Here is a 20,962-nt window from a genome sequence, read left to right on the forward strand (position 1 = left end):
GACTCGTTTGATAACATCCTCAAGAGAAGCTTGAAATAAGGTTTTATTATTCGGAACCTAGCTAGTTGGAGTTTAATTACTCTATGAATAATAAATACGATTTTCTTGTTGAGTCCTCTCTTGGAATAAATAAGATATTAATTAATTAAGTCCATAGCAGATAATATTTAATTAATGGATGTTTCTATCTTAAGCGCGGGAAATAAATATCAAGCAATGGAAACCCGGAGTACTTATAATTTCGGATTTGGATGGGGAGTGCAATATTACTTCTGTAGTGGTTGCTCGTAATATTCCAATTATAAGCTTATATTAAATTGGGTTTAATTTAATTAGTAAAAACCTAATTGGAGGAGCCCATATCCAAAGCCTTCCATAGATCCCTGTCTGGGCCCAATATGTGACTTATTATAAATAGGAGAATAAAGGAGACAGAAAACACACTTGTTTTTCACTCAAAATTTCCGTCCCCCTCTCTACATAGAAGAGGGACGATTTTCTCTCCTCCGAGGGAAAGGATTTCTGTCTTCTTTATTTAAGTCCTAGTATACTGGTGAGATCAGCCCACCCTGATAACAGTTTACAGTCCGGGAACCAGACAGAAGATCCGTGGTTTTGTACTAAAGATCTTCACGTGGAGAAGGCGCTAGCTATCTTCGATTCTTTGGAGAATCATCAAGGTATAATGGCTAAACCGTACAAAAGCATGTTTTAGGTTTCAATTAATTTAAAGCATGTTTTATTTGAGTTATGAGCATGATACATGTGATAATTGCGCGAATAAAATTTGTTTAAATAATCTGCTAAATAGATCAAAATTATTATGTAACTGATTTATGTGAGCGCTTCCGCCGCCAGCCCCTACAGAATACCCCTCTCATCAAGACAAAGATCTCTCAAGGAGGAATTTACCATCCATATATCATCCTAGAAGAAGACATTCCCGTTCCCAATTATCCAACGAATGTGCGGTTGCGCATAGGGACGCGCTCTCAGAATCTTCCGCCATGTTGGGCTAGCACGACCCACGGACTCAAGCATGAGCGGCGACAAATTGGAGCAATATTTGGCCATCATATATCTTGCCCAGATGGATTTTTGCTCCCGGAAATGCCACCACAGTTTGATAGTGAAGGCTCGGAGGACCTCTTTGGGAGGAATATCTATTCCCAACTAATCCAATGGGTCCGCTTCCTCTCGTTTGTTGAGCCCCAAAAGAACCGGGCCATAAGCTGATCCAGCCGTTTGAGAGCACTAGTTGTTGGCTCGATGGCTTGGAAGATGTGGATCGGGACCGCTTCGAGGGTGCTTTTGATGAGCGTGAGCCTTCCCCCAAAGGATAGATGTCGGTGGGCCCAAGCCGAGATCCTTTTGGCGATCTTTTCCCGAAGGAACATGAACATCTCTGTGCTCTTTGCTCCATGATAGATAGGCACTCCCAAATAGATAAAAGGAAAAGAGCCTGATGAGAAACCTCCTTCCCGCTGAATAAGGTTGGTCCAACCCACATGTGCCTCCGCAATGTAAAAGTTGCTTTTTCTAAGGTTAATCTGTTGGCCAGAAATTGCCTCATACTCGGTAAGGCAAGATCTAAGTTGGCGCAAGGCGGGTGTAGCCGCTTACGTGAAAATAATGATGTCATCGGCATAGGCAAGGTGGCTGATTTCATGCATCGACGCGCCGCCTTGAATGTCACTTCTCTCTTGCCCAAAATAAGCTTGTCAAGGGCTTTCGATAGATATTCCGCTGCAATCACAAATAGGGTCGGGGAGATAGGATCACCTTGCCTGAGCCCCCGCGTGGATTTGAAGAAGCCCAAGGGGGCGCCATTGATGAGGATTGAAAACCAGCACGATCCCACGCATCGATCAATAAGGGAAATCCATGCACCTAAGGACTTGAAGAAGAAACGGCCATTGGACGCGGTCATAGGCCTTAGACATGTCAATTTTTATCACAACATTTGGGGTTGGTGAGCATCTGTGGAGTTCATGGAACATCTCTTGGGTAAGGAGGACATTATCGTTGAGAAGTCGCCCTTTCACAAAGCTACTTTGGTTAGGGGAAATAACCAAATGAAGGATGAGGGTGATTCTTGCTGTAAGGATCTTAGTGATGACCTTGTTGATGACGTTGCAAAGACTAATGGGGCGATAGTCAGCCCAAGTCTCCGGCAGGGTCTTCTTAGGGATGAGTACGATACTCGTCGTCGTGATGTTGCGGGGCAGGAAGGCCCCGTGAAAGAACTGCTGGACTGCATCGATAACATCCGATCCAATAGTGCTACAACACGAATGATAGAAGGTGGCCGAGAATCCATCCGGGCCAGGTGTGCTATCCCCCGAAATATCAAAAACCGCTCTCTTCACTTCATCCTCATCTGGGGGTTCGGATAGGGTCTCAAGCTGAGCCGAATGGGGGAGTGGCTGAATAAGATTCGGGTCCATCTCGGCGAGGGCTGGGGCGTCGAGGGCAAGAAGGTTTTTGAAGAAATCAACCGCAGAGCTTTTAATTTCCAAATCATTAGTAAGCTCTCGCCCGTTCGCCTGAATTTTGTGGATGCGAAGCCGAACCCTTTTCTGCTTCACCCAACTTTGATAAAATCTAGTGTTTTTGTCTCCCTCTGCAAGCCATCTCATGGTTGCTTTTTGCAGCCAGAAATCTTCTTCCATATAGCAATAGATTTGTTGATCCTCGTCCTGTTAGTGGGCGAGGGGTCAGCTTCAAAGTTAGCTTGAGCCGCCGCAATCTCCACCTCTATATTCTTTATGTTGGTTTGTATGTTCCCAAACACCTCTCTATTCCACCGCTTGAGGGTCTTTTTAGTTTTGGCAAGTTTGATATGGAGACCAAGAAGGCCATGAGCACCCGAGGGTTGTGCCCAAACCACACGAACCAAATCCAAAAATCCTTCATGCCGTATCCACATGTTTTGGAAACGGAAGGCCCTCCCTGGGGAAGAGGTGTTCGCCATTTTGCATCGAACAAGAACCAGCCCATGGTCCGAGGACACCCGAGGAAGGTTTGTCACCCTTGATGCCTCAAAGGTTCTAGACCACATCTCGCTGATCAAGACCCTATCCAACCTCTCAAATAGCCCGTTCTTGGCCCAGGTATAATCCGAACCATCAAAACCCGGGTCAAGAAGTCTGCAATCTTCAATGGTTTCCGTGAAATCAACCATCTCGGCTTGGCGGTTGGTGTCGCTGCCAGCCCTATCCCCCGGGGTTAAAATGGTGTTGAAATCCCCCCCAATCATCAACGGTGATCCATCTAAGCTGTTTGTAAGTTCCCTCATTTTATCCCATGAGCAGTTCTTTCCGCCATAGCACACTTAGCATAGACAGCCGAGATGGCTATGTGAGAGGCTAGTCAAGGAGATGTAAAACGGCCATGAAGGATCTACTCCGAGTCATCCTCGAATACAAAGTCGGCCCCTTCCTCCACAAAAAGCCAGATCTTTCCATTGGTGTTAGAGCCTTTGAAGACTAGCCCCAAAGCCTTGGAGTACCATTCCGGATTGGGAAGTGTGAGCGGCTCCATTATTGCAAGAAAACAAACATTATAGTTTTTAATTAGACGTTTGAGGACGATTTGGGTAGGTGCATTTGCAATTCCCCTAATGTTCCAAAACATTAAATTCAGCGACATGATTAACAAGGTAAGATCGTACCCGGAGAGGTAGAAGTCCCCCCTTGGAGTCTAATAGCTTGACAATCGTTCCCCCCTTCAATGCACAAGGGGGTGCTCAAGTTAGCTCCGGTAGAAGTCTGCATTTCCATCTCCGAGGCCTCACTCTCCCCACATTCATCAACATCAAATTCCTCGTTAGCCATGAAAGAGTAGTATTGGTTTGAGCTCATATAGTTCGTCGTCGCTGAATTGCCGCGACCCCCTGCCGGAGAAGAGTGTCCAGCCCCCCTCGAGCCACCTCGGCCATTAGGGAAAGTCCCACGCCGCGCAAGGTTGAGGCCCCTCACATAGCTCATGTAACCCTTCTCGTGTGAGGTGAAAGATAAGTCCTGGTTTGGGCCATATTCCGGAGCCTCGCTCCCTTCCCTGCTTCCTCGCCCCCCAAACTCTCGAGGCAACCCATCGTGGACAGCACTAGATTCACCCATGATATCCGGGCCCAGCCATTCCGAGTCCTTGGCTTCCTTCCCCTTTGGCACGGGGTTAGGGGGATCTCCGGACCCTTCCAACCCACCCGATCTCTCGTTACCTTTGTCATAGTTCTTCCTTGTCGTCCCTTTCCATGTTCTTTTAGTTTTTGGTGTGGTTGTTATTGTTTCCCTTTCCCGCCTTGGACCCCATATTGTTTCTGTTTCGGTGTAGCCGTGTTAAAGTCCCTCCGATCCGGCCTCTCCATCTTGCCCGAAGCATAGCAAACATCACTCGTATGACCCACGTGCTTGCATTCCCCGCAATATGACGGAATCTTTCCCCATCTAATTTGCTACACCGTTTCACGTCCACAAATATCAAGGATGATTTCCTCCGGTGGTGGCTTTGTAATGTCAATCTCAATGCAGATCCAAGCAAAGGATAGTCTTGATTTGTCGGCTGTGGCGCGATCTACTTGAATCGGTGTGCCAAGGAGCTTCCCGATGGCGAAAAGGGCGGAATGATCATAAAGGTGGATGGGAAGGCCAATTAGGTTGCACCAAATTGCCGCAATCGGGGATTCACAATAGGCACCAAATTGCCGCAATGACGGTCGATATACCAAATCGGGGTGCCCTTCGGTCCACTAAGCAGCCAGGCATAGTCCGCAATATCCTCAAATTGAACAAGAATATGCTTAGCATTAATGTATTTCCATGAAAAACTTCGGCTAAACTTAATATTGTCAAGGGCCTTTTGAATTTGCTTAGCATTCGGAATGGAATGAGAGAACTTACCCACAATGGTGTATCCGATGTTATCCGCTAGCTTTTGAATTTAAGCTCCGGAGAAGTAGATTGCCGGCAAGCCATTTGAAGTGATTGCATATCCAATGTTGGTGATCATTTCCGCAAGAAACACTTGTGGGCCATTAGGGTCTGGCCTTTCCCGAAGTATTTCCGCCATGGTCTTCGGTCCGTTCGTGTGTCCCCCAAGGTTCGCGGCTCTTCTAGCAGAATTTGCGCAAGCCGAGCCTAGAATGTTGTCGGGCTCCGTCCTGGTCGGGATCGCAGCACCTTCCCCGGGAGCTGCCTCGGCATGTCTCGGTGTGGTATTGGGTTGTCCGGCAAAGCTGGAGATGGCCGAGCTATCGAGAGCTTGATTCCCTGCCGAGAGCTCGGGCGGCGTCTCGCCCTCTTAGAGCTTGTTCGGCCGAGACGGGTTTCGACCACACCGAGCCACTCCTATGGACCAGCATCCCGGCCCTTGAATATATCGTGGATCTTCAATGTTCAACATTTCTCCGGGGGGGGGGGGGGGGAACTCCACGAAGGATGGCACATAGGCTGCTACGGAATCTATCTTGGTTGGGGCCGGGGCTGGTATTTGGAGACGATGGGACTCGTCGACCACGGGCCCGCCAACCGTCCATTCATTAGCGGAGAGGAAATGGACTTCCATTGCATCTGCCGTTCCATTCAAGCTCGTATCAGGCGTTTTGGTGGTCAGCACGGGAGGGTCAATCGCCGAGGAAGGCTTGGGAGCATGGACGCTAACCAACTGGACCTCCTCCGGCTAGCCGCCGACGAGGAGAGGCTGCGCCACCCATGAGTCAAGCAATTCCGCCGAGTCCAGCTGTGCAAGAAGGAGAATATTGTCTTTCTTTGGCTGCATTTGATCTCCAACGGCTAGGGAGACATGTGACTCTTCAAGGTGGCAAGGCTCCTAGCTACTTTCCAAAAGCAAATTTGTCTCTAGGTTCATTTTGGGAAAGTTGACTATGAAGGAACTGGCAGCAGAAGCGCATGCATAAATCAATTACATAATAATCAGATCTATTTAGTGGATTATTTAGACAAATTCTATTCGCGTAATTATCTCACGTATCATGCTGATAACTCAAATAATCACATGCTTTAAATTAATTGAAACCTAAAACATGCTGTTCTAAGGTTTAGCCATTATACCTTGATGATTCTCCAAAGAATCGTAGATAGCTAGCGCCTTCTCCACGTGAAGATCTTTAGTACAAAACCACGGATCTTCTGACTGGTTCCCGGACTGTGAACTGATATCAGGGTGGGCTGATCTCACCAGCGCACTAGGACTTAAATAAAGAAGACAGAAATCCTTTCCCTCGGAGGAGTGAAAATTTCGACTACTACTAGGAGTAGGGGCCGAAAATTTTTTAGAAAATAATTAGTGTATCTTCTGTCTCCTTTATTCTCCTATTTATAATAAGTCACATATTGGGCCCAGACAGGGATCTATGGAAGGCTTTGGATATGAGCTCCTCCAATTAGCTTTTTACTAATTAAATGAAACCCAATTTAATATAAGCATAAAATTGGAATATTACGAGCAGCCACTACAGAAGTAATACTGCACTCCCCATCCAAATCCGAAATTATAAGTACTTCGGGTTTCCAATAATTTATATTTATTTTCCGCGCTTAAGATAGAAACATCCATTAATTAATTATTGCCTTCTATGGACTTAATTAATTAATATCTTATTTATTCCAAGAGAGGACTCGGCAAGAAAATCTTATTTATTATTCACAGAGTAATTAAACTCCAACTAGCTAGGTTCCGAATAATAAAACCTTATTTCAAGCTTCTCTTGAGGATGTTATCAAACGAGACTCACCTCACGCACGATTCAACATAATAGCAATCCTAGCACTGCTAGATATTAATCACCACTACCCAATATACCAGACTTATTGGGTTGCGAAAAACCCGCACCATTTGGTAAGTCAAAGTAGTGCATAATCAATACCGTATGCTCAATGCTAACGTACATTGATTGAGAAATAATTTACGAGACCTCGTCTTTCAGTAGATAGCATAAAGACTGTCTCGCTGTTAGATCCATTCAGTGCTATACCACACCAATGTCATCTTATTTCAGTAAGGCTTAGAAATAATCGGACTGACATTGCAACCTTTCACGATAGGTAGTCTAAGCCTATCTAGGTTGTGAAATTATTCTTTTTCTTTGTTTAGAACTGACCGTGTTACCTTAAAGTAGACGACGCCCACAACCGGTCTACTAAAACAAAAACTTAGACTTTGTTAAATTACTTATACATTTAAATATGCAATTAACATCCATTAAATGTAAAATATAACAACATTATGACAAAAATAATCTGTTTATTCATTTGGAAAATAAAATAAGAGTTTTAACAGTATTCAATCACTCGAAAGGTGATTTCTAGTATACATACTCTAATAGACTATTCCTCCAACTAACATTCCATTTGAATTGGTGGGCTCATCTAACTTTGACCGATGCTGATGTGAGAGATTATCCTTCTCAGGTCCGACGTCCTCTTCGTCGCCAGCAGCCTCGCCGGACTCCGGTGAGATTTCAACGCCATAGGTGGAGTTGTTACAAACCATCCTCATTTCTTGGTTCACCTCTTTGGCACACCTTCAGCCTCTAGCTTTATGCTTTTTGAGTTCTCATACGAGCCATGAGTGGAGGTGGCCGGAAAAATAGAGCCTTTGCATTTTGGAGCTTCCAAGGTCGGGTTGTCGTTGTGCCCAAAGTCGATCCTCTTCCGGAGCTGCTTGTCTTCCGGGAATGGCGAGAGGTCAAGCCGTTTCCGGCCGTTTTCTTCCGTTGGTGGCGCCGGGGTGTCCTTCCGGGACTTGAGCGTCGCCTTGGCAGTTTTCAGCATCACTTTCCTATCCGTTCTCGACGGGGGAGGGGCTTCATTTGACCGGAACACCATCAGATGGTCCGGGATGGTTGGGGCTTCCTCGGCGCCATTTGGATTGGGGGCCGGTGGTGTCGACATGTGCGACCGTAGGCCGAGCCTTCCTGGAGCGGAGGCCGGAGGCCAAGCGCGAGGAAACTCGAAAGGTAGGTCGACAACAAAAACAATGTTAGAGAAGCTTGAGAAGAGGGAGACGGAGGGTAAGGGTAGTGGTGTGGCTGTAGGCGACGGTGGGGCTGGGGCAGTCACCGTAGGGCCATGTTGCCCCGCATGGGAGGTGTTTGGTCGGAGCGGTGTACGGGGGTCGGCGGTGGGGCAGTTACCGTGTTTCCATTAATCTAGAGAGAGAAAGTTAGAGAGAAGAGTGTCGATTGATATCTAGCGGTGCTAGGATTGCTATTATATTGTAATGCGCAGCTGGTGAGTCTGGTTTGGTAATGTCCTCAAAAGGAGCTCGAAACAAGGTTTTATTATTCGGAACCTAGTTAGTTGGAATTTAATTATTCTGTGAATAATAAATAAGTGTTTCTTGCTAAGTCCACTCTTGGAATTATAAGATGTTAATTAATTACGTCTATAGCAGACAATAATTAATTGATGGACATTTCTATCTTAAGCGCGAGAAATAAATCTTTAAACAAAAGAGGAAACATATTACTTGGAATTTTGGATTTGGATGGACAATGCAATATTATTACTGTAGTGGTGATAATAATATTTCAATATAAACTTATACTCCCTCCGTCCACGAATAAGAGTCCCGTTTTTCCATTTTTGTCCGTCCACGAATAAGAGTCCCGGTTCATAATTACCATAAATGGTAAAGAGACCCCACATTCCACTAACTCATTCCACTCACATATCATTTAAAATTAATATATACAAGTGGGACCCCTATTCCACTAACTATCTTCCACCCACTTTTCTTAACATTTCTTAAAACCCGTGTCATTTAGAAATGGGACTTTTAATCGTGGACGGAGGGAGTATTAAATTGTGGGTTCAATTTAATTAGAAGAGCTAATTGGGTGAGGTCACATCCAAACCTCCATAGATCCCTGACTAAGCCCAATATGTAACTTAATATAAATAGGAGAATAAAGGAGAGACAAAAATAAAAAATTATTTTTATCAAAATTTTTGTCCACTCCCTTCTCTCTAAGGGGGACGATTTTTCCTCCCATCTCCTACTTTGTATGGGAGTTTTGTCTTCTTTATTTAATTCTTAGTATCCTGATAAGATCAGCCCACACTGTTATCGAAATACAGTTTGTGAACCAATAAGAAGATTCGTGGTCGAGTATCAAAGATCGTTGCATGGAGAAGTAGCAAGCCATCTTCGATTCTTTGTAGAATCTAGAAGATATGACTTCTATTTCCATAGAAAAACATGTTTTAGGTTTCAATTAATCAAAAGCATGTTTTAATTCAAGTTATGAGCATGATACATGTGAAGATTGCGCGAATAGAATTTGTCTGAATAGATAGCTAAATAGATCTAATTCTCTAATTTATTTGTGCTTCCGCTGCAAACCCCATCACCTCCGCCACTGATCGTGGAAGATGGCCACCTTCACAACACAAGATGTATAGGTATGGCGAATTACAGAACAAACATAGACCGTGTTGTCAAACTTTAGCTCACATTGAATTAATAAGTTTGGACATTTTAAGAAAAATCCTTAAATGTTACTTTGATGGCTTGACAATATTTTTAAATGCATGTATTTCTAAATTTGCATATTGACTCGTGAAGGAGTGGGGTGTGCTGATTCAAGTGAGCTTACTATAGTGTACATGTAGAACTCTCGGAGGTTTATGTCTTTATACATATAAGCGCATTTCAATTGTTTCCAATGTGCTTTAAAGTAAGTTAAATTTTTTATTTCCTTCGAGACTCTAATGTTTGACAAGTTGTGTTGTATGAACTTCTAATTAGAGTATTTATGATCGAGTTATTCTATTCAAGTACTTCCTTTTGGATACCTCTTAAATATCCATGTATCCTTTCTTGTTTCCATCTCCTCTTTTTAATTCTCACCTCTAATCAAGATTTGACTTGAAAATGATAAGTTGGGGTTGTGTATCAACTTTGTATGATACAATTTCTAATAGTTGTGGAGTTTCTGGTATTGATTTAGTTATCTCAAAACTATTGCGCATTAAATTTGGAATTGTCGTGCGAGCTCATACACCTTGGGTGAGTTCAAGGTATCCGTTATTTAGTTATTTGGTTATGACATGTTCAGTTTGGTTTCTGCAGGAATGCAAATTGAGATCGAGGAAGGTATTAGGGACAATGATTGTTAAATACCTGAGTCCTAACTTGCTTTAATACCATTTTAAATTATACATGCAATATATTCAAGTAAAAATGAGTGTGATCAATTGCTAACTCACACCTTCGCAGTTGCTAACTACAACTAATTTAAGGCCATAGGATTTAAAAGATCTAATGGTCTGTAATTTGACATGTGTAATTGTATTTTTCATATTTTAAATTAAAAAAAAATAGATTAACTACCACATGTACAGTTTTGGATTGCAATGTCAATATAGTACTCCCCCTGTCCCGGCTAAGATGACACATTGCTTAGCCGGCACGAGATTTTAGGAGTTATTGGTTAAAGTGTTTAATTGGAGAGAGAATGTGGGTGTGAGTATTAAAGTAGAGAGATAAAGAAAGATGGATATTTTAATAGGAGTGAGAAAAAGTGGTTTAATGTATTAATTGGAGAGAGAAAGTTAGCAAAAAAGGAAATGTGTCATCTTAATTGGGACAAACTAAAAAGGAAAACGTGTCATCTTGAGCGGGACGGAGGGAGTATTAGTGTATTAAATATATCAACAAAATGCATTGAATATGTCAACACTATTCATATTGACACTGTACACGTATTATTTGACATATTATGCTATCTATGTTGATATTAAGCTATTTGTCGAGAAATATAAAAATTTATGATTTTCCTTTTAAATTTTGAAATCGGAATATATGCATGTAAAATCTCGTTGGAATCGTTTTAAAATTATATTTAAGTTGATATGTGTTGTGTGAAAAAATAATTTAAATTGATCTAGTTATAACATTTAAAGTTTTGAGACATTTTGTAAGAGTTTGTTATAACTACTTTTTTTTAATTGACATAAATAGTTTTATTCACATTTTTTGTTCACTGTGTTGATACTCGGGAGTAGAATGATTTTGAGTCTTGATTGAAAGATCTAATGTCTATCATTTAGTTATAGTTAGCAATTTAAAAGTGAGTTATCAATTGATTTGTAATTTAATGCCTATCATTTTAATTATAATTATCAATTCAAGGTGAGTTAGCCATACAATACAATTTTATTATATTTAATTACTTGTAGTATATAATTTTTGATTACTTTCTAAGATTGAACCCTTTTAAATAGAGATTATTATCAAGCATACAAAGATATGTTTTTGGCTATAGAAAATAGGTCATCTATTCTAGGCAGAATATTAATCGATCATTAAATATTAGGCCTGATTTATTTTTCTTATTTTCTAATATCATACTCCCTCTATTTCATAGTAATAGGGTCATTTTGTCATTTTGGTACGTTCTATTATAGTAATAGAGTCATTTCTTCTTTTATAAAAGTAACACATTTTTCCACACCTATTTTACTCTCTCTTATTTTTTTCTCTTTTCACTTCTCTACTTTTTTTTCATTTTTTACTTTATTCTCTCTTTACTTAATTCATTTAACATAATTTTTCTTAATCTCTGTATCAAAAAATTTTGCCTAATTTTTCTTAATCTCTATATCGAAAAGTTTTGCCTCTGTCACTATGGAATGGAGGGATTAATAATAAAGATTTTTTTGCGTGAACAATCTTATCATAACAAGATATTGTGTTCACGTAGTTCAATATTTAATTAAAGAATTTTGTTGCGTGACGTCTGCCTAAGTTGACGACGAGAAAACGAAATAGGGCTCTGAAGTCAAATAATGAGGACCTGCACAGAATAAATATCACATTTCCACATACAAGCACAGTCGATGATCACAGAGATGATTGAAGGTTTTGTATACAAGGAAGCCTTATCAATTTACGAGAAATTTATTTGTGCCGCCACATGTTTCTACCTTGTCGGTTTAGCTTTTCTAGAAGTTTCCGGTAAGCATCTCCAGTACTCCAAATTCTCGAATTCCGGCATTCCCAGTAAAATCGGGATGCTTATTATCTACACTCCTGCTTTATTCGCCGGCGTCGCCTCATTCTGGATCTTCCCCGGTGGTGGGATCAGGTTTCTCATGTTGAAATCTGCTGTCACCATCCATTTCCTCAAGAGAGACCTCGAGGTATCCATTTCTCGATTCAAAGATCCAATTTTGTTTCCGTGTTTGCTCTTTTATTTTTTTATTTTTTTTTTAATGGTGAAAATCTGTTTGATAGCTACATGATTTGATTTGTTGGTTGGTGAGTTTTTATGAAGATGATGCTATTAGCTGAGCTAGACAGCTACGGATTGATGTTTTAGTACAATGAAATTACTTTGTTCCTAAAAATTTAGTATAACTTATTTTTATTTTTGTTTATCTATAAAAATTTGTCAACTTTCAATTTTGTCATTTTTAGTAGTGGGTCTTACTTTCTACAACAACTCATTTTTACTTATATTTTATCATAAAACTACCATTCCCCTGTCTCAAGATAGTTGAGGCATTTCTTTTTGGCACCAAAGATGTGGTAAAAGTTAAAGTCGAGAGAATAAAGGAAGACACATTAAAGTATGAGAGAAAATAGTCTTTTTGCTAAAAAAAGGAAATAACTCAACTATATTGGGACAATCCAAAAAAGAATGCATCTCAACTGCCTTGGTACGGAGGTGTATATAAAAATAGAACTCTCATGCCATTAACTTTTTCAACTCACTTTCTATCACATAAATTAAAAACCGTGTCGGGTCAAATAGTGACAAATTATTAGAAACTGAGGGAGTAGTATTTTAAGAGTAATGATAGATCACTAATAAAGAAACACTTGATTAACTCAAATATATTAATTAAATACTCTAATTCTTAATAGAAATATTTTAAGTAGTTTCAGACGAGTCGAAATAGAAAAGTGCAAGTAACATGGAACAACATAGGGAGAACAATCTATGTGAAGTTTGCTAATTTGAACAAAATGCTTGTCCTACACATTGTTGAGGCAAGTATAGCTTATTATAACCACGAAACTGAATGCGTTGGAATTGTATGATGCTGGAAATAATGTGTGTTTATGTTGCTTCAAATTACAAGTACGCGCGCCTTTAACAAATTGATGAACTCATTAGAACAATCTACAGCAATCCTTCAACTATAAAATGCCTCATTTCATGTTAGTATGTATGTAACTTATGTTGCAACAAGATACACATATTATTATGTATTTAAATAAACTCGAGTTTGTTAGATTGAAGTGCGAAAGATAGGCAGAATATTTAGCCTTGGTTTTCAAACCTCTATTGATTGGCAAACAAAATATAGATAATCTCTCTCGGCTTCTCTTGCTTGTTCCTTTGGTTCATTTGTGACTGTACCATTTGTAGTCGTTGTTTTAGCTGAGCATGAATATTTGACTAGTAGCTGCTATTATCAATATGCTCTTGTATATGAATCTTCGATCATGATAAAGCTTCGTTTCTGCATAATTGGGTGTCCGTCTGTTTGGATGTGCTTGAACTTCTGCAGCTTCTAGTCTGCTGGTTGAAAGTGTATTTAAATGATTAGCTACCTTATGCCCTCTGTCTTCTCTTCTGCAGGTATTGTTCCTTCACAAATTCAGCGGCTTTTTTGGCGTGGAAAGTGCAGTCATCATTGCAGCCACTTACTTCACAGCTGCTGCTGGCTTTGTCTACTTTCACCACCAAACTGAAGGGCTTCCGGAGCCCTCAGTCGACCTCAAGTATTTTGGCATCCTGCTCTCTCTCATCGGGCTTTCTGGCAACTTTTATCACCACTACCTCCTTTCCAAACTCAGGAAGAACAACAATAAAGGGTATGATATCCCTCGAGGAGGTCTGTTCAATCTCGTCATATGCCCCCATTACCTCTTCGAAATCACCACCTTTGTAGGCTTCTCCTTCATCTCTCAAACGATCTTTACCTACGTGTGTGCCCTTGGAGTCGCATTATACTTGAGTGCAAGAAGCTATGCCACCAGAAAATGGTATGTTTCCAAATTTGAGAATTTCCCAAATAATGTCAAAGCTCTGATCCCATATGTTTTCTAGATTTTTAATGATGTATGCTTGTCTGTGCTGAAATTCCTTCAACTGTCTGTAATCTTGTGATTTTGTTTTTGTAACATCTGGTGTTTTGTTTCTTCATGTTTGTTGCCTTTGTCGAAAATAAAGAAAATGTTGTGAAGAAATAAGCATTTACCACAACAGAGTATCATACTAATCCATTAAATTCCTCAACCAAAACCAAAATACAAAAATAGAAATAAAATAGTTCTCCCCATAACAATTACTCTGGAAAGAAAAAGACACAAATTGAAACACAAAACATATCATCTTGAACATGAATTTGCAATGGGAAAGAAAAAGGAAAAAATCAATCAGAAACTAAACTTTTGGTTTGAACCATCATTATGAATTGATGATTCATGTCTGAGAATCCATGGCCAGAATGGTGCTGAGATTCATGGGATTCATGTAGTCCAATGATCCAGTTAGGATTTGCTGCACAATGATTCTGTTTGCTCTCTCAGAGGGATGGAATGGGTCCCAAAATGCATACACATCTCTGTTGGGGCACAGGTTGGAGAGTGGTGTACATAAACCTATCCCGTTGTACGGTCCCTGTCCGCAGCACGCCACCTTTGAGGTCACAAACCCTGCCCGAGAAATAAGTTCATCAGTAATTTAGTATGCATAAATATCACGTGCCCGTGTCTTGTGTATATGTGTGTGCGCGCGCGCATGAGTTAGAGGTATACCGAATGCTTGAGGATTGTTGATGAAGTCGTAGTGTGTAAGCTGTGTGTTGGCAGCGATGAAGACGTTGCTACCGATCTGAGAGTTGAGCGAGAGAAGCATGTCGGTTAGCTGCGGGTTGAAGAGTCCAGCAGCTAGTTGGAGTTCCGGCGAGCACTCTCCGTTCCTGCTACGCTGAGCTAGCTCGGCCGGTACGCAGCCGAGTGGCCCGGTTCCGGTCACCAGAACCTTTTGTGCACCTAGCTCATGTAGTCTCTGGATTCATCAACAGTAGCAAGTGAATCAGACTCTATTGATGAGAATATCATTACATTTACTATTAAGCAACCTAATTAGGCTTCTAATCATGTTGTCGAAGCGAATCTGTGTTGGTAGTTGAATTAGTTTAGGTATGTATGTAGTACTTCCTCCGTCCCAAGGAAGATGACCCATTCCTTGGGTGGCACGGGATTTTATGCAGTTATATTTTGTGTGGTAAGAGGAGAGAGTAAAGTAAGAGAGATGGAATAAAGTAGAGATAAATGTGTTTTCATTTTAAGTAATAAGTCATCTTGATTGGGACAAATCAAAAAGGAAAGTGAGACATCTTCGATGGGACGGATGGAGTATTAAATTTGAATAAGTTATTCACATTATTATTGGAACATATTAGGAAGTAGATCTTCTATATTAATTCTCCTATTCAATGACAACCACCAACATTTCTGTACCTTGACAAAGACTCAACTTTCCCCATTAATTTACTATGGATTTCTTTTACTATTTATATCTACATTTTAATTGAAGGCACATGTTTCGACAACTAATAATATGTTTGTTTATTCATCACGATAGGATATTTCCTAGACAAGCGGTCCAACTCCTATCCATCTATTATCATGCCCTCAATTCTATATTTATCAATTCTATATTCATCAAAACATGTTGTGTACAACAACTATTTTAGATGGTACTCGATGTATAAAGCAAAATTAGATTTTTCACCAATAAAACTAAGTACACACTAAAACCCTTATTAGTTCTTAGTATACTGGAATAGAGTATGATTCTATTTCCATTTTATTCATTTGTTTGGTACGATAGAATGATGAAGTGAACGAAACGATAATGGAAAAGGAAATGCAAATAAAAGGAGAGTTTTTACCATAAGAACTTTGCGATACTCGGAGATGATAAAGGGAACATAGTTCTGAAGAGAATACTGGCGTGATCGGGCAGAAAATGGTACCAAATAATAGTTGTTAACAAAATCATTTCCTCCCAAAGTGATTAGGACCAAAGCTTCATTCACCAGTCTTTGAGTCTCTTCTGGTCCTATTATTTGGCTCAATCTTGACTGATATTGCTGAAAATATTGCATTTGTTGTCCAATTCTGATTATATTCACCTGTCGTATTTACCACACAAAATCATATAATCAATCAATCAACTAACAAATCAAAATCACTAATTATAATATACTAGTATTAGAATTTTTATGAGCTTAAAAAAATCATTATTGTTGTCGATGACAGTCACAGTTATCGCTTATTTTGTTTTGTTTTTAACTTTTGGTTCGTAATAGACTTAAAAACGTACTAGTATCATTTATTTTCATCATAAATACAACTAGTTTTTAACACTTTATGCAGCTTCAACACTTAACGTGATTCAGATAATAGATAAATATCTAACTGTGAAAATAAGTAGCAACATAATGAGTGACTCAAATGTCTTTTTTTTTTTCTCAATAATTCTTGAAACAGACAATGAAACCAAATAGACCAAAAATATGTAGGTTTTCCAAATTTACACTTTTTACGGGAAGCTAACAAAAATGTATCATATATGTTAAAAAAGGAGTGAAAAAACTGAAAACGAAACCAACCTATTTATTGCTTATTTTGCTATATATTATCTATAAAAATATATAGCTAGTAATTAATAAGAAGCATTCAATTCCAATTGAGAATAGTACTGATCGGCAATGTAATTAATCTGAATCTTGCAGAATCTCTTAATGCTAATCGAAATTTGGTAACCACAGTCCACAAGCATTGGTATTCATTTATATAAAGAAAATTTATTTAAAAGTGCACTTACAAACTGAACTCCAGTGTCATTAAGGATTCCAACTCCAGCAGATGCAAAATTGGCGCCAATCAACAATTTGGAGCCACTCATTGCTGGACTCAAATAGGGCAGAGGCGATTCACTTTGACCAATGCTCTGACCTAAATAAAATGATATTTAAAGTGAGTTGAAATAGTTAATGGAATGTTAATCCTATTTTTATATTTTAGTTTTATAATAAAATGTGAGATGCAATGAGTTAGTGAAATGTGAGGTCCATTATCAAAAGTGATAAAAGTAAAGTGGGACAATTAATATGAGACAAATCAAAATGGAAATCTGGGACACATAATATGAGACGGAGGGACTACTTTATTTCGTCAATTCACGGACATGGTCCGAGCCTGACGAAACGTAGCACAAGAGGGATGCGAGACTCAACTGATGAGATCGGGGATGTTGTAGCCGTTGGAGAAGCGGCCGGTGGCGCGGCGCCCAGGATAGTCAATTCCGTATGGCGGAGCGTCCGCGCGTGCGGTTGTTGCGAGGTAGTTGTTGTTGCCAACGTCGACGAGCGAGTCCCCGAACACGAAGAAGGCCCGGGCCTCGACACGCGTTGTCGCTGTCGAGGCGAGCAATGCAGCCGAGAGAAGAGTGAGAAGAAGGGTAGCCATTTCGAAACCCTAATGTGGAGGAATGTGTGTATCCTATGAAAAAGGAAGTTTGTTTGAACACACAAGAAAATGCTCAAATTTTTATAAGGATATATAGAATGATAAAGGGAGAAATGAGAATATAAATAGAGGATTGGTGATCACAGTGGATATAATAAAAGAAAACAGAAAAACAAGTGGGAAGGGTAGTTCTAGTGCATTCAATTCGACAGTTGTTCATTATAATCATAAGAATGGAGCAACCTAGAATTATTGAATCACAATTCAAGCAATAAAATCTTGCTTTTCATGAGGTGGTTGGTCATTAAGTTGTGATGTATATTTATTTATAATTGAGGTTATTGCATTTTCAATAAATTGTACAAATACCTGATCGGCGCAATTGATGATAGAGAAAAGGGGAGAATTCTTATTTTGTTCTAGGGTTGTAATTGCATTCCATCTTAACGAAGAAGAATAGATTTGTTCCCATTCAGGGAGTGACGCATAAGCATTATGCGTCACTATAAATAAAACGCATAACACTGATGCGTCTCTATTGAGAGACGCATAACAATTATGCGTCTTTACAGAGGAAACGCATAAAATATTGTGTTTTATAATGACGCATAACGCTTATGCGTCTTTCAGTGGTGACGCATATACGTTATGCGTCTTTAGGTAATGACGCATAAGCATTATGCGTCTTTGGTCGGGTTTTAAGTCGGGCAGGCGCAGCAGAACAGACCAGAAGCAACGCAAGAGTGAGCGGCAAACGTTTTTCAACCGGCGAATTTCAACCGTCTGCAAACATCTTCAAGTAATTGTTCTTCAATTTTCATCCTTTATTGCTTAATTTGTGAAGGTTTTCCCTAATTTAGCAAAATTAGGGTTTATGATGAAGTTGATGAATTTATGATGAAATTGATGAATTTAGGATCGATTGTTATTGTTTTGTTGCCTATCTGTGTGTTTCACATGTATATATAATGCAATGGATAGAAGTAATTGATTCAATTTTTGTAATTGTGCCCCTTTTTACAAAACTAAAAATTGAATCTTGGTTATATGTTTTCAAATTGGAATATAGTTTATTGCTTTTCAATTGAAGTTGCAATTTATGTTAGGATTGTTGAGTTTTTGTGATAAAATTTGAATCTTGGTTGTGTTTTACAATATTTTGTAAATTTTTATTATAGTTACTCATTGTTCTTTCTTATAAGATTGTAGTTTGTCGCCTAAATTTTGTTTAAGCAATTACTTATTGAGGTATTTGAGTGCTATGTAGATATTAAGTTGTTGATGAATATGTTAGTTTTGTTTGTGACATGTTTGATTGATATGTTGGAGGTTATTGGATATGCAGATTTTCAACTTATGCTATGTTGTACTCCCTCCGTCCAACATTTGTAGTAACAATTAGTTATGGCACGGGTTTTAAGGAATTGGTGGAGTGTGTAATTAATGAAGTGAGAGGTGGAGTGTGTAATAAATGAAATGAGATAGTAGAGTGAGATGATGGAGTGTGTTATAAATGAAGTGAGATGATGGAGTGTGTAATAAATGAAGTGAGTTGGTTGAAGGTGGGTCCATCTTTGACTTTTTGGTTTTTTATTTTTGTTTTGATTTATTTTAATATAGATAATGACATTTGAGTGTAATTTTAGTGAATAATGGGGTAAAATTTTATGTGCAAATATGGTAAATTCTACCTGTTACTCCAAATGTGGGACGGATTTTTATGGCAAAATGTTACTACAATCTGGGACGGAGGGAGTATGATTGATGATATTAAGCAGATGGCATCTACAAGTTCCGAAACACAGTTATGCTATGGATCTGAGGATCCATCACTACTCTTTCATCAAGACGAACACATTTCAGCCTCATTGATGGCTAATGGCACATCAAATGTTTTCAGAGTTCGTCGGACGGAAACTAAGGTTTAGGCAGTGCCAATACATGAAAATGTGAAGTATTGGCTTGATGTATGGGGTTTCAAAGGTGTGCTGGAATGTAATAGGCCGATGAGGATGGACAATAAGCTAATCACTGCCCTTGTCGAGCGCTGGAGGCGTGAGACACACTCTTTCCACCTACCAGTTGGAGAAGCTACCGTAACCTTACAGGATGTGCAAAGCCTGTGGGGTTTGAGAGCAGACGGGCGTGTTTTCACTGGCTATGACTACCATATCGGATATGAAGATTGGCCCAGCAAGTGTCGAGATATGTTGGGATGGATACCTGACGTAGACACAGAAACGAAGCAGGGCGGATTGCTAATGACATCTCTGATCCACCAAGCGACGCTACCTTTGGATGATGGGCTGCATGATTATGCATACGTCCAAAGGGCACGTATACATGCCCTGATCTTGTTAGGAGGACTTATTTTACCGGACACCACAGGGTGCAAGGTCCCCTTTATGTGGTTAAATGCCTTTGACGATCCGAATCAAGTTGCTAATATCAGTTGGGGTAGTGCTGCTTTGGCGTATCTGTATCATTATTTATGCGAGGCTTCTGTAGGCAGGCAGAAGAGGGATTTGAGTGGACCTATGGTTCTTTTGCAGCTATGGGCGTGGGAATGAATGCCCACATTGAGGCCATCCTTTGTGATATCGCCTTTGCACACGCCGTATACCCCGTGTGGAGCCGAGTAATGTATTTTTTACATTAACTCACTTAATTATTTTTCTTTGGTAACTTTTGACATTAATTTTATGTATAGGTGGCACGGAGTGACAGAAATAGGAAATGCTCCGAGTTGCTTATTATCGTGATCAATTATCACTGATTCGTCATGGCCAGGTGAAATTTATTTCCATTGTCTTAGTTAATGAATTTACTATAACTATGATTTTTATATTATATGTTTGTTATTATATCCTGATCAATTATCACTGATTCATCCCGGCCAGTTGCTAATTTTGATTTTTATATTATATGTTTGTAGTTTCTGTGGACACCGTACGTAGATTGTATCTTGCCCGATCACTGCATTGATTCGACCGCATCCTTCTTGTGCGACACTTACTTGGTGTGCTGGTCATTTGTCGAGGCACACAAGGCTGGACGGGTTTGCCGACAATTTAACCGTTACCAGCGTATTCCTGAGTATCATGATAGGATGCTAAAGAACGTCGGACATTTGTGTAAAAGTCACCGCCGTGGGATGAAGGGCGTTGATTGGGCAAAGAAACATAAATTGTACATTGATGCGTGGGATATGAGACACGAGAGGTTTCAAACAACTTTTGAACATGCAACGGCGGGCATGGAAGGTCGCATTAATCCGGGCTATATGTCGTGGTACAATAGGATCATGGTGTCATACCTAACTCAACCTAGAACACATTCAACTGCTGGGATGAACGAGTCAGCCTCTTTTATGAAAGTGTAGGTATGTTTTTGTATATAAAAATGTATTCAGTTTTAAGTTTGTATAGATTGGTTTTAATGA

The 20,962-nt window shown here is 39.8% G+C and overlaps 3 protein-coding genes across 3 annotated transcripts; 1 reads left to right on the plus strand and 2 right to left on the minus strand.

Moving 5' to 3' along the window:
- Positions 1–2,635: 2,635 nt before the first annotated feature.
- LOC125189822 (uncharacterized) lies at positions 2,636–3,298 on the minus strand. Its single transcript, XM_048087050.1, has one exon. It carries the CDS (start codon positions 3,296–3,298, stop codon positions 2,636–2,638), a length of 663 nt encoding a protein of 220 aa, XP_047943007.1.
- An 8,475-nt stretch (positions 3,299–11,773) lies between these two features.
- LOC125188691 (uncharacterized) lies at positions 11,774–14,182 on the plus strand. Its single transcript, XM_048085694.2, has 2 exons — positions 11,774–12,167; positions 13,616–14,182. The coding sequence occupies exons 1-2, from the start codon at positions 11,865–11,867 to the stop codon at positions 14,084–14,086; spliced, it is 774 nt and encodes a 257-aa protein (XP_047941651.1). The 5' UTR covers positions 11,774–11,864; the 3' UTR covers positions 14,087–14,182.
- Positions 14,183–14,232: 50 nt separating this feature from the next.
- On the minus strand, positions 14,233–17,629 carry LOC125188690 (GDSL esterase/lipase At5g33370-like). Its single transcript, XM_048085692.2, has 5 exons — positions 17,289–17,629; positions 16,877–17,007; positions 15,939–16,181; positions 14,797–15,049; positions 14,233–14,694 (listed from the first exon to the last, which is right to left on the minus strand). The coding sequence occupies exons 1-5, from the start codon at positions 17,518–17,520 to the stop codon at positions 14,462–14,464; spliced, it is 1,092 nt and encodes a 363-aa protein (XP_047941649.1). The 5' UTR covers positions 17,521–17,629; the 3' UTR covers positions 14,233–14,461.
- Positions 17,630–20,962: the final 3,333 nt, after the last annotated feature.

Source organism: Salvia hispanica, chromosome 5 (assembly GCF_029641045.1).
Source record: "Salvia hispanica isolate PSC_SH4W2 chromosome 5, Shi_PSC_v1, whole genome shotgun sequence".
NCBI classification, from domain to species: Eukaryota; Viridiplantae; Streptophyta; class Magnoliopsida; order Lamiales; family Lamiaceae; genus Salvia; species Salvia hispanica.